Source organism: Callospermophilus lateralis, chromosome 10 (genome assembly GCF_048772815.1).
Source record: "Callospermophilus lateralis isolate mCalLat2 chromosome 10, mCalLat2.hap1, whole genome shotgun sequence".
In the NCBI taxonomy this organism is placed as follows: Eukaryota; Metazoa; Chordata; class Mammalia; order Rodentia; family Sciuridae; genus Callospermophilus; species Callospermophilus lateralis.
The window spans coordinates 61,959,859-61,982,341 of NC_135314.1; the positions used below are offsets into that span (position 1 = coordinate 61,959,859).

The following is a 22,483-nucleotide window of genomic DNA, read 5'->3' on the forward strand; positions in this document are numbered from 1 at the left end:
AAACACCTGACAACATCTGTGTACAAAAACAACAAATTAAAGAAAACCTATATTTTACTGATACTTTTACTATAACTGTGTAATGATGACCAATTTTTGTAGAAAGAACTATTTCTTGGAGCCCAGGAGTCAATTGTTTCTAAAAATTGTGGTGAAAATTATTTCACTCATGGCTGTACACTTTCAAATCTTTGTGTCTTTTTAAAATTATAGTTATAAAATGTATAAATGTTGACTAAAGGGCTGAACATATTCGCATAGTTCTACCCATTAGTAGAAAAGAATTCAATACTTATTTTGGGGATAACTCATTGTTAATGCCAGTACTAATCATTAATTATGAATTAAAGTAATTACTTACACCTCTTGGCAATAATAGGGTCTGCAAAAATATAACTAGAATGCCATTAGCATAGAAATGCATAAAACATTTTATCCTGTTATGAAGGGCTTAGCCAACACTGGTTTATTAGCTAATTTTAACATGTGATATCTAATAGCTGCATTTGTAGAATCTCATAGAATTTACAGATGAAGTTCACATGCATTATTTTATTTGGTCCTAATATCAATCCTGTAATATTGCCTAATATAAACTTTGTACATTACCTCCAATTTCCAGATGAGAAAACTGAGATTCAGAGAGATTTAAATAACTGGTTATCAATTTGCTCATTTCAAATCAGTTAAGCACTTACAATATACCTGATCATGGAGATTCAAAAACAAATATCATAGAACATTCTGTTACATTGTAAGATAGTGGAAGGGCAGAATCAAAATTCCCAGTACTCAATCTAGTGTAGCACTCCTGCTACCTTTTTCAATCCTATCAACCATCCTTGGAAATTCTCAAACCACACAGCAAAAACATGTTTTGGGGGCATTTTCAGAAGTAAAATGTCAGACTGGATGGATGTTTTATGTTTCACAAGATGGCATTTATGTGTTATACTATATATTTTATTTAGTGTTGAATTCTAGGATCATGATTATTAAAGTCAAACACTGTTTAAGAAACATCCTGTGGAGTTCTGAATCCAATCCTTATGTAGACTTGCCATACTGTTCCAAAGCCTGTTACATGTGCAAATGACAGGGTTCAAGCTTCTTTCATTATACCAAAGAGAAAGTTAGATATTATGGAGCTAATAGTGTTTTTTAACATCCTACTGTCACCACACACACATACAGTAATAGAAGTACCTTATCCCAAATTTGAAAGAACAATAACTAATGGGACCAAATTGTTGCTAATTTGTTCCATTAGAGATGGCATTTTGAATTAAATTCAATAGCTGCTAATTATTGAAGGTTAGGGAAAGGAGCCAACTGACCACTTTTCTTTCCTATTGGTTTCCTTCTATTGGTTAGTAGGATAGGAACCTAGGATAAAGGCACTAAACCATACACAGCTGGGATTAGATGGTTTTGCAGGCCTAGTATTATTTTTAAAGCAACATGTACTGATAGAGAAGAACCAATGATAAACAAGCAACTAAATTAGTCATTGGAAGCCAAAGGGGTACCTAAACAGTGATGTCTACGTTTTCCTTCAAAGGAAAGTTGTCATTTTCCCTTAATGACTCTTTCCCAATTTGTCACAATTAAAATTCTTTGGTTTAAGCAACAAAAATTGATTGGCTAATTGGATGGGAAAAATTAGTGATTCACTGACAGAATATGGGAGAATTTATAGAATCAAAGTAAAAACAGAAAAAATCTTTCTTTGGGAATCACAGAAGCCATGCACCTCTAGAGATCCAATTTATAGAATTTAGTAAAGTGAACCACTTTCAGGTGGTTGCCATTTCATGATGTATATTACTAATTATTGATGCTGAACAAATGTCTCAAATTTAGAAGCATAAATATCATAGTTGTTCTTTATTTCTCCTAAGTGTGAAAGTCAAATGATCTAGGCTCAATCTCACTGGCAGTGACTCTGCTCCTGTGGTCATCAGATTTACTAAATAATATGCCCCATTAAATTTGAGTTCCAGATAATCAACAAATATTTCAGTGTCATCATGTCCCACACAATAGTTGAAACATACCTATATTAAAGAGCATATTCACTCCTTTTCCTAATATTCATACAATAGTTGGAACATACCTATATTAAGAAAGAATATTCATTATATTTAACTATGTACCTTATATTTTATCTAGCAATCTCCTTTCCTCCTCCTGCACCAAGAGGTTAAGTTAAGCATGTTCTTCTCATGGCAATTGCAGAGGTACAAGAGTAAGTGAATCCAGTTGTGCCAGCACTTTTCAAAACTTCTTCAATTCCACATGCTCACTTGTTAATGAAAGCAAGTTACATGATCCACATATGGAGAAGTATGTGCCACCCACTGCAGGAGGGCATAGGCATGACAAAGGATGAGGATCCAGGGAGGAGCACAGAATTGGGACAATTAGTACAGTCTTCTACAGGTTGAATCTGTTTCAATGTCTCTCAAGTCATTCCTAATAAAAACCATTTTACAGAGGAGGAGATACTTAACAGGCTAGCTTAGGCCATGCATCCAGCCCTTGGCAAAGGGAGAGTGGGTCACTTGATTGACAGTCCCAATAAACCAATGGCTGTGGGAAAAGTGTTTTGCCAGAAGAAATAGCATCTCTTCTGGGTAGTATAACAATAGGTATATACTTTATTTTTGTCCTTGACTCTGCCTACATTTCTACCTCTTGTCATAGGTAAGAGATATTTAATCTTTAACAAAAAGAAGGAGTGAGTTGAACAGTGCAAACATATAACACAGATCTGGCTCCCCCAAACTCAAGACAAACCCTGGAAATATGGTACAGGATTGGTAAATATAATTACAAAACGAAGAGGGAAGTGAAAATACGGGTGGCAGAGCCAGTCTGTGGCAGAATCTTAGTTAAGACTGGTTCATTGCACAGCTGAAGGAATTCATGCATTTAAGTTCACCTTGAATATAGCATTATTTAAGAAACCACCATTAAATTCATACTCAATTAAGGAAAATGCAAATTTCTTTAACACAGAATTTGTATGCATTTCAATGGCAGACTATCACTTAAAAATTAAAAAGATTAATTTTTAAACTAATTGGCATGTTAATTTTTTATGGTTTCCCAGAAATAATCCGCTGGCTAGTTGGTAGCACATTATAGGGTGGTTTTTGAAAATCAAGATATTGTATGTATTTCAAATTATTCAACAAATGGTATTGAGGAAATTGCCTTAATAATTTTTGGCGGGGGGTCTGATTATCTCTCATACACAAATAAATTTCATGTGATTTGAAGAGTTCAATATAAAAGAAGTCAAAGAAAAAGAAAAAATAGAGATAAGTATTAATCTATTCGTATGTTAGAAAGGTATATATCTATGCACAAAAGCAACAGAAGAAAACACAAAGAAAGATTAATAGATATAACAACAAGGAAGGTTTAAACTTTTGCAAAAGAAAAACAATCCCCCCAAAATTTAAAAGCCAAAGAACAAATTGGAAAAATTGCAACATTACAATCAAAGGTCAATTCCATTAAGTGTAAGTAGCACTTATTAGTCACTAAGGGAAACAAAATCATCCAGACAAATTGGAGAGATCACTGAAACCCAATAGGTTGAAAACATTAAAAAATGATTCATGACATTGCATGTAGGAAAATATTATAAATCATACTAACATCCTATTAATAAGAGTTATAAGAGATAGCCCAGAAAGAAAAAGTACTCAAAATATTAGGATAACCTGAGAATGGAGCATAAATCAATATTACAGTGATTCTGAAAAACAATTTATATTTGTTGATACATATAAGATTATCACATTAAATAGTAACTTTCTAGGTATTTATTCTTGCTAAGAATTACATAAAGTGAAAAAATACTATTTGTGTCACTCTTGCAGAAATGAATGGGGTACAAAGAAAGAACAAATTTGGGAAATATACAAAGTATAGGTTTTCACCTTAGCTCTAATTTGCAATGTGATTTTTACCCATTCTGTCCTCTCTGACCACATATGTAAAATGGTGGTAGTAGTAGTAGCAGCAGCAGCGGCAGTGGTAATTATAACAACAACAACAACCTCTGCTTTCCAGACTTTCTGTAAAGATTTTAGGAAGTGATAGGAGGAAACTTTTAAATTGTCACCTTGATATTACCAGTGATGTTTTAAATTTGAATATCATGATTTCCTAACTAGTAGGAAGGGACTAGTAAACCACTAGAATAAAGAAGTTATCTCTATCCAGATATGGCTCCTCATAGAAAAGGAAATAACTAGTTAAAAATTTTTTTAAAAAAAATCTGTCATTAAGGAAGTTAGACATCGAATACTTCATGCTTCATATGTGCCTGAAATATATAAACTTATCTCGGCCCCATGGTTTATTTTTTTTATTAAGTCAAAGAAATTGATAGTTAAATATATGACTAGAGAGTTAGCTAAAGAAATATTGATAAAAACTGGATTTTATAGAGCATAAAGAAAGTTTATACTTTTTTGACAATTCAATGAGATATCTTCAGTGCAGGGAAGGAGGGGTGGGATTGGGATTTTTCTTTTTCCTCTGTTTTTTGAATTTACCAACTGTGATTTATTCCAAAAATAGATTCTATAGTTACTTAATGTGTTCATAAACTTCATAACCTTCAGGCTATTCTCCATAAATATTTTTCTTCCATTTAATTTTTATAGAATTGAGAAGCAGTAGATATTTTAGAGTACATTCATCAACTGACATATACTTTCATTGTAAATAGTTATATTGCCATTACATTTTTAAATTTTTATTTGTTCTTTTAGTTATACATGACAGTAGAATGTATTTTAGCAAAGTATACATACATAGAGTATTACTTATTCAATTTAGTATCCGACTCTTGTGGTTATACATGATGTAGTGTTACCTTGGTTGTGTATTCAAATACAAAGCTAGGAAAGTTATAACCAATTAATTTTACTTTCTTTCCTATTCCCCTGACCCTCCCTTCCTTTCATTTCCCTTAGTCTAATCCAATGGATTTCTATTATTCCCCTCCCCAACCTCACTTGTTTTGGGTTAGTATCCATAAATCAGAGAGAACATTCGGCCTTTAGTTTTTAGGGATTGGCTTGTTTCACTTAACATGATATTCTTTAGTTCCATCCATTTGCCTGAAAATGCCATTATTTCATTCTTATTAGAATGAGTAATATTTCACTGTGTATACATATATTTTATTTACCCATTCATTCATTTCAGAACACCTAGGTTGTTTCCATAGCTTGACTATTATGAGTTAAGCTGCTATAAACATTGATTGGTCTGTGTCGCTATAGTATGCTATTTTTAAATCCTTTGGGTATAGATGGAAAAATGGGATAACTGGGTCAAATGGTGGTTCCATTCCAAGGTTCCTAGGGAATCTCCATATGGCTCTCCAGAGTGGTTGCAACAATTTGCAGTCCCACCAGCAATGTATGAGTGTAGCTTTTTCCCTACATTCTGACCAACATGTATTGTTACTTGTATTCTAGATAATTGCTATTCTGACTGGAGTAAGTTGGAATCTCAGTGTAGTTTTAATTTGCATTTCTCTATTTGCTAGAAATGTTGGACATTTTTTCATCTATTTTTTGACCATTCATATTTCTTCTTCTGTGAAGTGTCTATTCAGTTCCTTTGCCCATGTTTGGATTGGGTTATTTATTTTTCTGGTGTTAAGTTTTTTGAGTTCTTTGTATATCCTGGAAATTAATGCCTTATTTGAGGAACACTAGAAAAATAAATAACCCAATCCAAACATGGGCAAAGATTTTCTCCCATTCTGTAGGGTCTTTGTTCATGTTCTTGATTTTTTTCTTTGCTGTGAAAAATCCTTTCCTTTTGCTACTTTTTTTTCTTTTTGTTTGTTCTTTTTAGTTATACATGGGGATTAGAATTTTTCAAATGCTTTTTGAACATCTACCATATTCCAAGCACTACATTCTCTTAAGATTCAGTCATTTGGAAAACAGAGACCCTTCCTTCTGTCTCTTGAACTTCAGTAAAGGGCACAAGTAAGTAGGACCGCAGTTATGATTCAGTGTGGTGGTGGAGAACTACAGGATCCAAAGTGAGAACACATTCCACAGCACCTTGGTCCTCATGTCATGTTGGGTGGTGTGGAGTGACAGGAAAGTAAGAAGATCAGCTGACTAACTGAAAGCTGGGTGGGGAAAGGGGATACCCACATGAAGAGTTGAAAGAAGTATACTCCATATAGGCAAAACTGAATGTCAAATGCCAGTTATAAGTGAGTAGGTCATTTCAAGAACTAGTAACTATTTGGTCTGAGTTCAGATATGGATGATGTAATGGGAAGGGAAGAAGAGTGGTAAGCAGGAGTCAGCCATGAATGACCTGTTAAGCCATACTAAGAAGTTTGGATTTCATCTTAAAGGCAATGAGGTAAACCAAGAGATATTCAAATTTATAACTCAGGAAAAACACTTGATTGTAGTGTGGTGAGTGTCTGGTGGTGAACAAGAGAAAAGGAAGGCTAGAGAAAAAGAAAAGCATTTTCATTCTTTGCAATAATTCAGGCAAAAGAAGGAAGAAAGACAAAAAGAACAAAGGGATGAATGAAAAAATGCTGATGTCTAAAACATGGCATGGTGGGAGTAAGCACTGGGAATAACGGATGAATCTGAGAGATATTTAAAAGACATATATACCACAGAACTTGGGGACTAATCTTTATGTGTGGGCAATGAGAGAGGGCAGTCAGGGTTGTTGTTGTTGTTTGTTGTTTGGGTAAATCTGTGCATAATGTTACCATTCACTAAGAAAATAACTCAAGTGTTTTATGGGAATATAGATGATGATACTCAGTATCTGTGAGGCATGTGATGTAGGTATAGACTAGTCACTTGGAAATATAGGGATAAAGATTATAAGAAAAATCTGGGTTGAAAATACTTATTTAGAAGTCATCTTGATGTGACTAGTTTGAAGCTCTAAAGTAGGTAAGATCACTCGATGAATATGTAGACTGACATGAAGAAAGAGGATATACAGATATTTAAGGAAAAGGGATAAGATAAGCCCAACAGTTAAATTGGGAAGACTGACCAGAAGGGTAGTGGAAAAGCAGTTGAGTTTGGTGTCCTAGAAAACAAGAAAAGAAAGAACTGTAAGAAAGAGGTTATGATCAACAGAGTTAAATACTTAAAAAAAATTAGGAAAAAGACAAAAATTGCCCATGGACCTAGAAACAATATGGCTACTTGTAAACTTCTTTAGAGCAGTCTCTTTGAAGCATTAAGAGAGAATCCACATTATTGGAGATTAAAGTGTTAATGGGAGTTGAAGATGTGGTTCAGAACAATTCCTTCATGAAATTTGGAAAGAGAGGTTGAATGTTGGTGTGGAGTTGGAGAGAGATCTATTTTGAGAGTAAAAAGACTACATATGAATGCTTATGGGAAGAAGTCAGTACAAAATAATGAAGAAGTGAGACCCATGGAAGTGACCCAGAGACAAGAGGGATACAAAGAGACAATGTGATTACATTTCTAATTGTTCAACACAAACATCTGCTGCCTCTCCAATCTCTGAGATTCAGGACTCAGTATAGTGATCTCAGTTAAGAGGAAACAATATAGTTAAAAATAACCCTGCCATCAATTATTCTAAATTTCAGGTCCAATTTTACTAGTACCTGTCTATGTAAGACTGAGCAAGTAGCTTAACTAGCTTGACATGTCCATGCAAAGTCCTTAGTTCATATTTCTTTGATTAAAAAAAAGAGGTAACAGTAAATTTTAAAATAAAGAAGAATTCTCTGGGAATAATTCTGTCAAGTATAGACTTTTTTCTGTTGTATAAATTTGCATGTTTTTTTGTTAGGGATTTGGAACCCCCTTTTGATTAGAAAACAGCTATATTTTCTCTTTATACTGTATCTTTGGTGCAATTCAGTGATTACTGTTAAATAACATGGGCTCTTATAATCACTATATAGCTTCTTGTTACAAATTTTAGGTTACTAAAGAAGGCACCTAAGATGTTTAACCTTAGTCTTTGAACATTATCAATGATTTATATTTTATTGCAGTTGATTTGGAGATTTCCAGAACACTGGCTCACTCAGGTGGATATTAGCAACTGTGACTATTAAGCAATAGAACAAATATACACTCAGGAAGTCTGAATTACAAGTCTAGTCAGAGTTCTTGAAGGGATCACCCTAGACAAGCTGTTATGAATATCATCTTCTTCCTTATAAAAATGGATATGAACTTTCAGATCCCCATTATAAATGTCTGCAAAATATGTTTCAAGTCAATGTATCAATATATATATATAAAAAAAGGATCCTTAACCCCAATAGCCAAAAGAAGGAATGGAGACTCTATAAATAGAGGTTGTTATATAATGGGAATATTCTACCATTGGGTTTGATTTGGAGTCATCCTTTTCTGCTCAGAGGTCTTAAAAAATAACACTGTGTTGTAAATATTTTTTCCCAGTCTGTGTCTTGCTTATTTCATTTTTGTAATTGTGAATTTTGAGAATTAAAAGTTTTTAATTAAAAAAAAAAACACTGAAAAGAATGCTAAAAGCAGGAGGGTCTTCCTTTCACTTCCTTCTAATGATATTCAGAACTGGTCAGTTGCCCAAGTACCATCAATATCCCTTCAAGGATTTGCAGGGATCATATGGCTATCAGGGCAGTTACCTCTTTAAACAAAAAATGTCTTGTTGGTCAGGAATACAGAGTCCGTAGAGGCCACAAAGAGTTGGAAAAAATAAGATTCTTTTATTATTGAACCCCTTCATGTTTTCTCGTCTTCTCTCAGAAACATGCTCTCTCAGGGACAGTGTGAGCAACTGAGTAAAAGGGAAAAAGGGGGCGGGGATCACAGTCCAACCACAAACCTTTCTATTTGTAATCAGCACATGACCTCTGAGATGAAATTTGTGAATAATTCACATGCCACTTAAGCCTAGCAACGTGGAACCTAATGTTGCCATCCTGAACACTAATGAAGGAATCAGACAGCAGTACTGTTTGCCCTTGGGGATTCATCTCTCACATCACCAAAAACTAATTTCTGTCATTTCCGGCCATCTGGTGGCCTGGATTGTGAAGATGGAGTTTCATTCAGGAAGTGCCTGAGAACATGATGGGTCCTAAAGTCTGCCTGGATTCAAATTCCTGTTCTGCTTTTCTCCAGATCTCATTTATGCCTCAGTGCCCCTCCTGTAAATAAAATCCTCATAGGATGTCATGACTTTATTTTAAGAATTTATTAAGATAATACATGTACAGAACCTAGGGGTTTAAATATAGTAAGTGTTTAATTAAAGTTACCTATCACTAAATTGTTAGTAGTAGAGGTGATGGGAATATTAAGAATAGTAGTAGTATAGACTTTTTCCAGTGTCTACTTGTTTGTGACATATGCCTTATTAATTCATTTTTATGTTCTAAAGTATATAATGTGGTTTGTTAACACTCTAAAAAAATATTTACAAGATTTCTAATGTACTGATTAACCCATGGCTTCCTTCTGTTTCTAAGTGATAAGTACCACATTTTACTAAAAAAAGTGATGCAATCTTATACTAAATAATGCTTATTCTCCTTGGCATTTGGAGGAGAAATTGGACTATATTAGTTATATATATATAAGGTAATACATTTAAGCAATAGTGCTAAGAAAAAAATTATTGTTATTTTATGTAAATGTATATACCTTTTAATATTTAAATAATTTTTTATCAGAAAATAGCTACAACATTTTCAATGTATGACTCTGGGTATTTTCTACAGCATTCAGATGGTCATAATGGGAGATATTCTCAACCTTATAGTACAGCTTTAGTACCTTCTTGGTGACTTGATGAGCACATCTACAAGGATCTTAAAAGTTCCCTGGCTACTTAACATATAAGTTTAAATTAAGAAATTAAAGCTCAAATTTGCCTTTTCAGTAACACAGAAAATGCCACATGCCTGTTTTATTGACATAGTTAAATATTCTATTTGATTTTGTCTTTACAGTTCCACCAAAGATCTCCAACATCTCCTCGGATGTCACTGTGAATGAGGGCAGCAATGTGACCCTGGTCTGTATGGCCAATGGCCGCCCTGAACCTGTTATCACCTGGAGACACCTTACACCAACCGGTAAGCAACCCTCCAGTTTTCAAGATGCCACATTCTATTTAATATTCTGTTAGATAAGAAGGACAAGCATGCATCTTGTTATTAAAACGCTAAGAAAATCAAAACAAGGTCTTATTTCCAGTCCTTATGTTATCTGCTAAGGTGTTCATTTCTATAAGTTTAGAATCATAGAATTGAAAATGTGTATGTGTGTTTATGTTTGTATCTATATGCATATTCATACAGATATTTATATATATGTAAATACATGTATATACATATTCATACATATATACATATTTTAATATGCATATACACATGTATATAAACATATATCTTATTTCATTTTTAATAGAATACTTCCAAGGCAAAAAATATAGAAGTATTAAGTGACTTGATTTTATATCTAAAATGTATGTCAGTTTGGAGGTTGAGTGTCTTGGGGCAATGTTTTATTTGAATTAAAATTACACAGCTTTCTGTAAGTTTGTTTTGCTTTGCTTTTAACTATAGTTTTTACTATGTATTACTTTGTGAAGAAATTAGCTGGGAATAATGTAATATTGTTTGTGACTTCTGCTGCTCTGTCTTTGACGTCGGGTTCTGTGATGCATCTCTAGCATGGACCAAGCTGCATGAGTTTATCATGGATGCCAGATACTGACACTAATCCAGGAACATCAGAAAAAGATTTCCCAGAAATGTCCTCCGAATCCTCTCCCCACAAAACACCCCTCCTTTCTACCTTCACATCAACTAGGTTCAAAAAACTTCTGGGGTTTTGAAGAGTATTTGAGTATTTTACCAAATTATTTGGGATTAACCACATGCATACTACCCTACTCTACCAATTATATTTTCTTATATGGAAAACTACCTTTCCAAGTATTGTAGTTATTGTAGAATGGTGCCTGTTGTTTCATTATTTCAGAAAGAAGACCTATGGATCAATTATTCCTATAAAATGTCTTTTTATTTTGATAGATAGCCCCCACATTTTAATCAGTTTATGCCTCATGTACTCTTATGGTTTCTTCATAAAATATCTAGAATTTAATTTATAATTTATTTGTTTTGGAATAAACACCTTAAAACCGTGTGAAGCTAGGCATAAAATGGCATATATCTGCCATTGAGATATTTCTAAAAGGCCAAGGTAGTGTTTTGTTTTAATGTCTTTACAAATCTCTGTATTTTATAATTTGAGAACATGGGGTCCCCTGTGACATTATACCTAATTTCTCAGGTGAAGATTGAACCAACTTATGTATTTCGGCAAGTATTCTTGAAATTGTCACTCAAAATTCTTTCTTGTTAACACTCGCAACTCAGCATTTATTGATAATATATGCAAGCAATGTTTGACATACTTATTTGGGAAATCAATGTCAAAATTGTTTTATACCTCACACGGGGAAAAAGACACATAAGAAAGATCAAAGATATCATCCATCTTTCCCCTGACATGAACTAAACCTTTGGAAAACATTGTACCTGGATGTCACTGTATTAGCCCCAAATCTATTCCACCTACCCCTGCCCCAAGCAGCATCTTTCTCTGACTACCAATTCGGAATAAATGTAAATGGCCTATATTTTACAGTTTTATCAAAGATAACTTGTAATATCAATGTGTTTGATGTTGCTAAAGATAAATTATTAATATTCTTATGTAATTTTATTTTTTAAGGTCCCTTTGAGAAAATTCCCCTTTGTTTTAAATATCTTTATGACTCTTTTCATAAACAATGTTTTTTTATAAGTAGATCCAATGAGTTTTCATAAATGATCATGAGTCCTTCATTGAATTGACTGTTAGCAAACTCAGAGTCAAATTTATGATCCATCTATAATAGAATGTAAATTGTTATATGTAAATTGCATATTAATAAAATTGATTTTTATACAATCTACATAGTAATTTATGGTATCAAATTCATATACAGACCACACTCCTATTTTCACCTGATTTTCTTGGAATTACTTCAATTTTTGTCTTACCATTTATAATTAATTTAAAAGGTTATATAAATATACTATTTATAATCTCTTAATCTCTTCTATGGAACAAAGTAATAGATTAAAAAACAGGAAAAAGGGAATAAAGTAGGAAAATAAATTGTATTCATGTTATGGTCAAGTAATGAGCTACATAGAAGGATATTATTTCTTTTGGTATAATATTGAGTAGTAAATAATAATTTTAGGCAAAAATGCAGTTGCTACCAGAACAAATTATGAATTCTTTCCTGTCTCTTGACTTTAGAAAAAAAATGTGAGACAGAACCAGTGCTTCAAGGCCTTTGCCAGCCTGTCTAGGAGTTTAGGATTCATGATTAATAAACTTTCCCACGATAATGAACCTCTGATTCACACCCAGAATAAGCTGATTTTCTATGATGTTCAAATCAACAAAAGAACAGAGGACAAGCTCTAGCTTCCAAAGGAAAGCTAGCATTTACATATACTCAGAGAACTCAGAGAATGCAAAATCAACTAGAAAATTTGATGTATTCTCAAGGATTGCCAATAGTCAACACCAGGGGTCAGAAATCTACAGCCTGTAGGCCAAAGCCAAACTGCCCTATTTATGTACTGCTTATAAATAAGAAAGGTTTTTAAATTGGTAAGGGTTGGGGAAAAATCAAAAGAAAAATCCTATTTTTCAGCATGCAAAAAAATATGAAATTCAAATTTCAGTGTACAAACAAAGTTTTATTCCAACACAGCATACCCATTTGTTCACATTGTGTCTTTGGCTTTAATTTTTACTAAAACAGCAAAACTGAGGTTTGCAGCAAAGCTTAAAATTGTATCTGTCTGGCCCAATAGATTTTACAGACCCCTGCTCAAAACCATGGCTTGGGACACAGGACGAGTATTTGCTACATTTGCCATTGGTCCCATAGGGCCTTGCATATGCCTTCCATCAAGTTCCTTCAGACATCTGAAGAAAAGAACTTTCTTTTTGTATAGTTATCTATCTAGACACTCTCTGTGGGTCAAATTCTGTTCTGGCACATGCAAAACTAACATCCTGATGCGTTTGCGGATTCAAAGATAAACTGTTCCCATTACAATGGCTATTAATTCCCAAGCTTATTCTTTCATCTCTTTCACATCTGGCCTAAATAACCACCTGATCACAATCATATTCCTGGTGACAGGAGAGAGAACTCGCCTGTGCCATTCTATAAAGGAAACTTGGATGTTTTGTTTGTGGGTTTTTTATTCCTTTCAAAATTTGGAAACTGGGTGATCCTTTTCAATGTATCATGCAAAGCCTTTTCTTGGAGACACCCAAGGAAGAGACTTGGTCCCTGTGTGACAGCAAAGTCTACTGCAAACTGTGGTCATGTGAGAAAAAGAAAAATCCAACTAGCTTTGTTCAATTATTAATTGTGCCTTCCACTGTGCAGAGTAGGACTGTGGTCCAGAGGGGAAAAAATGTACCTGTAATTAGTTCAACCCCACAGGGACATCAAGCCCTGAAAGGGAAAAGATTCCACACATTTGATGCATGGATTCCATGTCATTTGATGACATGAGCAAGAGAAAGGAAAGAAAGACGCATGATATATTTTATTTATTTTAATAAGGAAAAGGATATTTATTATCTCTGAATTTTGTTCTTTTATTTATTTAATTTTTGAACTGTGGCTAGGCTATTTTGTTTCTCTTTCTTTTGATACTTGCAGTTTGTTTTCAAGTATATTGCAAGTATTCCTGAAAAGAGAAATTAGAAGATTGGTGAACTTCTTCTATGTACAAAGTCAATGCACTTACCTGACTAGGACTAGAAGAAATTGATACTTTCTGTGCTTGTCTTTCTTATACTTCTGATTTCTTATTTTTTTTCTCCTCTTAGTTAGTTATTTTACATAGTCCAAGTGATGTGTCATGCATGTGGTTATTAAATGTGACCTATTTTCTCCCTTAATTAAGTTAGACTTTCATAATCCTGTGACTCCCAGGGGGCAATTGCAGCATAACATGTATTTTCTATGGAGTGTTTGATCTCTCTTCTGTGAGAAGTGCTGTTCCCCTTTTCATTTAACTTTGTTTCTAAATCTTTCTCTTACCATCATGAGATAGTCCCTTTCTCCAGTGTTCATCATGTGATGTCAGGTTTGCTCAGGCTTACGGAAACAGTTTTTCTACAAAGTGTTTACAACCTCAGTAGCATTTTAGACCTGGAAAGCTCAAAAGGCCTAGTGAGGATTATCCCCTTAAACTGAGAACAACTCAGGAAGTATTGTGTAATTTTCTCTATCCAGAAGCCATATTTGACATCAACACAAAGAGTATAGCAGTGTTACTTAGAAAATATTTTGTATTTTAATGAAGTGAGTGGGAGAACATTGTACTAGGAGAAGCCAAGAATACCCAAGGAGTCTGAAATTCCATTTTTCTTATTAGACCTTGGGTTTTAATCGCTTGGTCTGAGATTGTCCTTTCAATTCCTTTTCACATTTGAATCCTAGACTAATGGTTCTCTTGAACTCAATTCATGCTCTGTCGTATTTCCATTTGTATAGCTCATCTCATTTTACTAATATAGTCTCTGGCTACATGGGTTTGAGAGAAATATATATAGTGAAACTGAATTCATTTATGTTAGTTAAATTCAAAACTACAAATTACAAGTACCTATTACCTGGCCTTTCCACTTAGCATTTTAGAATCTAGGACATCATGTTAACATGTAGAACATATCATCTACACATTAAGTTCTAGGAAGTAATTTCTCTGGGGTTTTCTCATATGAACTTTCCAGCAGGTTCTGTGAGTCTATCTTGGTAGCATATGAATGAAGAAGAGTCAAATCTAGGCACTTTGCTGATAAAGACTATTGACCACATGGTCACAATTCAAAGGAGAATAATGGTTCAACTTGTTCTATTAATTGCCTTCATTTTATCCTTGCATTTGAAATTTTTAATATTCCCATTTTCTTTTTAAAAAAGTAGATAAAATAAGAAAATGTATTGTTTTTTCCTTAGCAGCTTGTATGTTGATTTCAAGATATGTCATCCATCAATCAAAATTATATTCAGATTAATCTTGATCTCCCTCTCACAGATCATTCATTTGGTTGAAATTATTTATACAGTTCACATTCTGTAAAAAGACACATTGAATAATAAGACAGACAAGGTCCCTGCACAAATGGAGCTTATAGTTCAACAAGAGAAAAGAGCATTAAACTAATAATTGCATGAGTAACCCTTTAATTAGATTCATACATTATAAAGGAAAATTATAGCATTCAATAAAACCATAAAACAGGGCCATATAGCAAAATCTGCAAGGCCAGCAGAGTCTCCTGAGGGGCTGTTATGCTGAGATCTCAAGAATGAATAGGACTTGGCCAAGAAAATAGGAGAAGAAAGGATATCTTAGGAATGGAAAACAGCACATATAAAGACCTACTTCATTTAAGAATTTGCATGGACATCTTTATGGGAAATGGGGATATTAGCTACTGTTTTGTTATGGTAATTTTCAAGTTTCAATCTCGTGTTTTAAACATACACAAAAAAGTTGTTCCTGATTTTTAATATTCCCATGTTTCTTTTCCCAAGGGCAAAAAAAAAAAATAGGCTTTCTTTTTATTTTGCTTGTATATTGATTTTCAGTACACCAATATGCATCACTATATATACTGCAATGTGTAATAATGTATATATGACATTATAGATAGATGTACATATATAAACATTATAGACCGCTATATAGTTTCTTTGTGCAACAAATATATGGACAGCTTCTTGTGTGTATGTATATCTTAAATTTAGGTCAAACACATATTCTTTCCCTGTACAGATGACTCCATAAAGTCCAATTAAGTAAATGCAAATTCTTTTCAAGTAACTTCTCATTAAAACAAATGTGTAATTTACAAAATAAGATTACAAATTCAATTGCATGATTACTGGCTGACCCTACCCCAAATTAAAACATCTTGGAAATACAGAAACTTATACTATCACCCTTTAAACAGTGGAGATCTCCACAACCTAATGTGCTGACTCTTCTCTCAAAGGTTGGCAAATGCCCCAGCAATGCCCTCATGCCCCATTCCTACCCTTTTCCAGATGTCACCAAATATCAAGAGTGCTCTGCCCAAAGAGAAATGAATTAGCCTAGTGTGTTCTTGAAGGACTACCTTGGACTTCAGTGCTGCAGGCTATTGGGGAATGTTGGATACAGGAAAGGGAGTATCTTAATTAGAACTTTACACATGACTGAATATAGCAGTAATACAAGCCCACATCTCACATAACTTTGTTTTTGCCAATATTCCAAGTAGCTTGTTTTTAAAACAGTTATTAAAATCAAAGAATTTTCATGAGAATTAAATAAAAGTAAGATGGCAAAGTTAATTGTAATTGATATTATTGTTCATATTTATTGTAATTATTAGTTATTTACACATTAGATGCCAATATTGATAATTTTGAAGGAGATTGATAATTTGATACAAAACAACCTCAATTTTTTCTTTCTTCAAGTTTACCCTCCATTCCAACACAACAACCAGGGGGATTTTAAAATGTTATCACCAAGGCTAATGTTACTATTTTATTTCTTATACTGTATCACATATCAACACACCCACCCAAGTTGTTCTTTTTTCAGTGTGTCTTTTTCACAAGGAAATGATAAAAACAGTGACTTGTTAGAGATTTTCTGGTGTGGCTTGTTTATGTGTCAATCCTTCTCCTTGGGGACAGTTTTCCCAGAGTCTGGCTATTAACTATAGCTTTATAGAACTTATGAGGGTAAATTACAGCACTTGTTATCTTTTCCAAGACTGATGTTTCTGAAGAAGATTGTACTATCTTCAAAAAAAAAAAAAAAAAAGACCTGCAATGTTCAGAAATGAGCCACTGAATAGTCAAAGAGGGGTTCTACACAGAAAAGAAATACAGACACACACACATATACACATACATATAACATGTATAATAATATTATACATATATAGTCAAATGTATTAACAAGATCAAAGTGATCATGAAATTGTTGAAATGAGCAAATATATACCTATTAAAATGTATCAAGTTAAGTGTAGGTTGAGTTACTTGAGATTCAAACAAGCCACTGAAGAAATAACAGGATTCACATCACATTGATATGGCTCACCTAAATGGAGAAAGTTGAGTTAGGTTGCACAGTTCTTCTGGATTGCCCACATTTGGCTTTGGAAACTTCACTGTGGATGTTAGCTTGGACCTAGCCTAATATACTTCAGGAGATACCAAAGTCTATCTGATTTGGGTCCTTGTCAACAGGGACAGTCACAGGTCCCATGAATCAAGACATGGTTGTCAGAAGCAGAGGGCCCGGAGGATTCATTCCAAGAGGGATTTATGGTAATGGATAAAAGTTGTCCAAATCAGAAATGTGAGAGTGATCCTAGTTTCTTTCTCTTCCTTTTCCCCAGCAGTGATTCGTTTTACACATTGTTTTGATTATTTTAATAACTGCCAATCCATTCACCTGTCCTCATTTATACTGTCAGAGTATATGTCAGCTAATATTTTCTCTCACCTGTATTTTATTAATTTTCCAATTGGACCCCTTTCTTCTATTTTTCAATATAAAAACAGTCAAGTTAATTTTCCTGCCTAATTTCCCATTTTCCCAATGCCTTTTGAATAAAGTTCAAACTACTTAGCAAGGCATTAAAGCCCTTATTCAACTATTCTCCTATCCCTAAATCTCTAACTTTATGCAGTAGATAGATTATAATACTTATATTTTAAGAATGTGCTTTGTTCATACCTCCTAGTTTTCCACTTGAAACATGATTCATTCTTCCACATATGTCATCATTTTGCCAGCATAACTTCTTGCAAGAATTTAAAATGAGTCTTCCTTCAGGAAGAAATATTATACAATTAATGAAATTACATTTATTTGTCTTTTTTCTAGTTTGTAAGATTTCTAAATATGCAGAAACTTTCCCTTATTCATATGTATATTCTCAGGACATTGCTTGGCGTCTTTTAAGTGCTTAATGGAGTTAATTAAGAACTTTATAAAAATAAGAAAGTATTACTGAGAAATATCTCACAAAGGATAAGTGAAATACACACTGATAAAGCAAAAGTGAACAGAAATAGTACAAAAGAAAGTTACCTTGAAGTGCTGATACCCATCTATCTTGCATCTTTATCCACTGAGCTATGGGGGTGCTATGAAACTTTCATATTCTTTTATCTAAACTTTTGACATTCTTTTATCAATATATTGTTATCAGTAATTGTTACTTTCCTTCCCAGGAGTTATCACATTCAATTATTGTCTTAAATTTTTCTTTACATTTTTTGCAATCTATTTTGTTCATGAAAGCAGGCATCTTCGTGTTGTTAGTTCCCATCTTTGTACCAGGCACAGAGCTAGTGCCCAATAAATATTTGTGGTATGAATACTAAATTACTTATTGTAATATTTGTTAAAACTTGTGTAAAGTTTACATTTAAAGAACAGAGCCTCCATAGTTTTGTTGTATTATGTCATATGTGTCTCTAAAATATAGGATATTTTTTTCCTTAAGACCTTCTGTCATGTATGCTGCATGTTTCTGTATTTGGGAGAGGACTTTTTTCTTTAGATGTGTGTTGACAAAGCTGTCAGCACTGTCACTCCAGTGAATGGGAGCTATAATATGGATGTTTGTGTGACAGTAAAAAGTTTCAAGTCCACCTGGTTTTTGCAGGTAGTAATAGTGCACAGGTTTAGTTAACCTAAAAAAAAAAAGAAAGAAAAGAAACATTCATTGTAGAGCTGTTTATAAAGCCTCCTATGCATCTTTATAAAACACCTTTTCTGAAGGTAGCCACCTGTGAAGGAACTGGCATTGCCAAAATTAGTCAACTGGATTTCCAAAATTGGCTGATCATCAGATTTATCCAGAGTAGAGGCAAAGTTTCTAAAAATACAGATTTCTTGTTCATGCCATACTAAATCATCTCTTTTGGTGAAATCAAGGTTCTTATAGAAGTAAATCCTCCCCATCAATAAGATGACCAGCCAGGTGAGCAGAATGATGACTGTAAGTACAGGACAAAACACTGAAAGGACTTGAATGTGCCAGGAGATTTTCTGGAAAATCTTATTAAAATGTAAATTCAGATTTAGTAGATTAAGGTGGAGCCTGCAATTCTGCTTTCATAGCATGGGCTCAGGTAATGGGAGTGCTGCTGGTCCCATAGTTTGAGCGTCATTCAAGATCTGCTGGACAAAATAAGTTGTTAGATACAGAGATATATAGATGTCCTAGCGAAAAGAACAACTAGGTAAGTCTCACAATGTATGTAGAATTCACCAAGTGATGTTATAATTTTTTAATTTTTAATTTCAGCATCACATCACCTAGGAACTTATTAGAAATAGATCAGGAAATAGCACAGAAGAAAATAAAAATAAAATGGTTTTGAGAAATAGGATTTTCTTTCTTCCTATTGCCTGACCATCAAATTTGTCATCACCTTAGAACTTTATAGACATATAGAATATGGGACCCAGCATGGACCTACTAGATCAGACTCTTCACTCTGTGAAGACCCCCAGGTGGTTTGTATGCAAGATGAAATTTGAAAAGCCCTGGGATAGTAAGGAAGGATCTTGAGTTAAGAGAAAGCCGTTTCCCTTAGCATTTGAAGTGTAGAAATTGAAGACATTTTCCACTTTTCTATCAAGGAGTAATCTTAATCTTCATTCCTTCCTTCCAAATGCATTATTCCTAGGAAAAGAGAAAAAGCAATGTTGTAGAGATGGGGGTTGGGTACTGTACTGTGCCACTGAATATTTATCACCAGAAAAGAGAACATCTAATGCTCTACCTGCTACATCATATGCCGCTGCTAAATATTTCAGGAAAAATTTAGCTTACTGGATGAAGAGATGCAATCTGAATGACAGTAGGCGCTTTTCTCATCATCTTTTATAATAGCTTTATCTGCAAAAGGTAGACAATAATATGTGGCTTGCCTGCCTCGTGCTGCTGCTTTGAGGGATCAAATAAGAAAATGAATATGAAAATAGTTTGAAAAGTGTAAAACTCTCCACAAATGTAAAGCGTTGAGAGGGAGAAAGAATGCAGAATTAGGGATTAGAAAACCTGAGTTCGAGCCCCTGCTCTCCATATTATACTGTTGAGGCAGATCCTTTGAACTCTCTACCTTTCATCTGTAAAGTATAAATAATGGAATGGCTACTCATCTACCAAAATCCCTGTTGCCTCAAGTAGGATAAGATATAAGAAAATGGCTATCAATAAGCATATTCACCTGCTATTTATTGTTACCATTGTCTTAGATTCCATAAAGCAAAATGTAGACCTTAATTACAATAGTCATTTTGGTTAAATGATAGAAAGAACTCACTTCAAGAGGCGAAGCATCTGCTTGACCAAAAAAAAGAGTAAAACTATAGAGTCTCCCAATAGTCTGCAACAGTTGATCTTAGAGAATGGTCCACAAACCAGCAACATCACATCACCTAGGAACTTGTTAGAAATGCATGTTTATCAAACTGCACACCAGACTTAACTAAAATCAGAAACTCTGGGCATGAAGCCCAACAATTTGTATTTTTTAACAAGCTCTCCAGGTTACTTTGATGCACAATCAACCTAGAGAACCTTTGCACAAAAGAAAATGTGTCTTTCTGAGATAGTGAGGGCTGTGTGCTGTTTCTACCAAGCACAAGTGTAAGAGTAACTGGGATTCTTTCAAAGACCGGATGTGTGTGTGTGTGTGTGTGTGTGAGTGTGTGTGTGTGTGTGTGTCTCTGTGTATAAAACGATTTGATACACAAATATGTTATCACATTTCTTCGATTAGAATTTCTATCACTTTAGATGAAGAGTTTGAAAGTAACAACTACACAGAAAATTCCCACTTTGTCTTTTTCTATCTACATTCTAATGATGTTTAAGGCTAACATACCACTTAAAATGTGCACACATTTCTGAAATTCTCATCATTCTCTTGGCATATTCATTTGCAAGTCTCCCAGTACACTAAGGCTGCAATTCATCCTAATAAAACAGAGAAACCTCTATAGGTGATTCAGATAGGGTCACACTGCTCACAAAAGACATGCCAATAAAATCACCCCATGTCACTTAAGAAACTTTGTGAGAAATAAACTTCTTTGAAAAAAAGGAAAAACAAGAAAGAAAATACTTTGTCATTTCCTTTATGTGTCATTTACATTCACTTTATGAATCAAATTAGGTATTTGTCTCAAGTTGGTCAACAATTCAAAAGCACAGGAGGCTCCTTGAAGTCACACGATTGCTAAATTGTGACTGTCTGCTGTTGACTGAAGTGTTAAAATCTGATGAAGGGAAGAAGAAAAAAACTTTAATAATTCAGCTGGCAAATATCAATGCAAATAAGATCTAATTCTTCAAGGTATTCTAGCAATAAAAACTGAAATGTCAGTCTTTGAATGACATCAGTCTCAAATATATATAATTTTTTTTTCCGGCCTGGTCACTGAAGCTCTGTGCTGCTTTGACTGTGGAAGATAGATCTGGATCAGAGCATGAGGGATTTGAAAGGCAGATGGGAAAATAGGCACAGCAACTTAAGTCCTCAGAGAACAATTTAAGAAATGTTTTCTATTCACAAGAACTCCATTCTCTTCTATTCCACCAAAAAACCTGCAGGAAATTGTTTGAAATTGCAACAGATTATGTATTCCAGAATTTTACCTTAAAACAAAAATCATTTCAATGATAGCATGGAATTGAGGATTTAGCTGCCCATCACTGAGGATCACTTGCTGTGGACATAGAAGTAGTCAGTGGGCAATTCTTTAGGTAATTCTACAATTTAGACTTCCTTTTGGAGCCATTTAAGAGAAGATGAATGAATTTCCCAGCAGAGATAGATTTCTTTTCTAGTAAAGTATTTAATTGTGGTAACTATGTTTACTGCACATGAAATGATCTCAATAAGCCAACCTGTTTAAAATAATAAAATAAGCACACTTATTAAAAAAACAGTCACTCAGGATATTATCAACTTGAGCTAACATAATAAAATACCATAGACTTGGGTTCAAAGTACAGATATTTATATTCCCACAGTACTGTAGGCTAGAAGTCCATGATCAGTATGGCCACTTGGTCAGTTACTGGGGAAGCTCTTTAGTGGCTTATAGATGGCTGCCATTTCACTGATTGCTTCTTCTTTTATATTTGTGGAGTCAGTGAGCAAATTATCTGGCATCCCTTCTTAAAAGGGCACTGATCCTTCCATTGTCTTCCAAAGGCCCCACCAGAAATTCCATTGCACTGTAGATCAGGGATTCTACATACAGATTTTTGGGAAC

At 34.0% G+C, this 22,483-nt stretch overlaps 1 protein-coding gene across 2 annotated transcripts in view; it reads left to right on the top strand.

Moving 5' to 3' along the window:
• Positions 1–22,483, top strand: part of Lsamp (limbic system associated membrane protein) — a 591,787-nt gene that overhangs the window by 384,613 nt on the left and 184,691 nt on the right. For both annotated transcript variants that reach the window (XM_076868338.2, XM_076868339.2), the window contains exon 3: positions 10,022–10,147. In XM_076868338.2, coding sequence (XP_076724453.2) covers positions 10,022–10,147 — 126 coding nt within the window. The remainder of the gene's footprint in view (positions 1–10,021; positions 10,148–22,483) is intronic.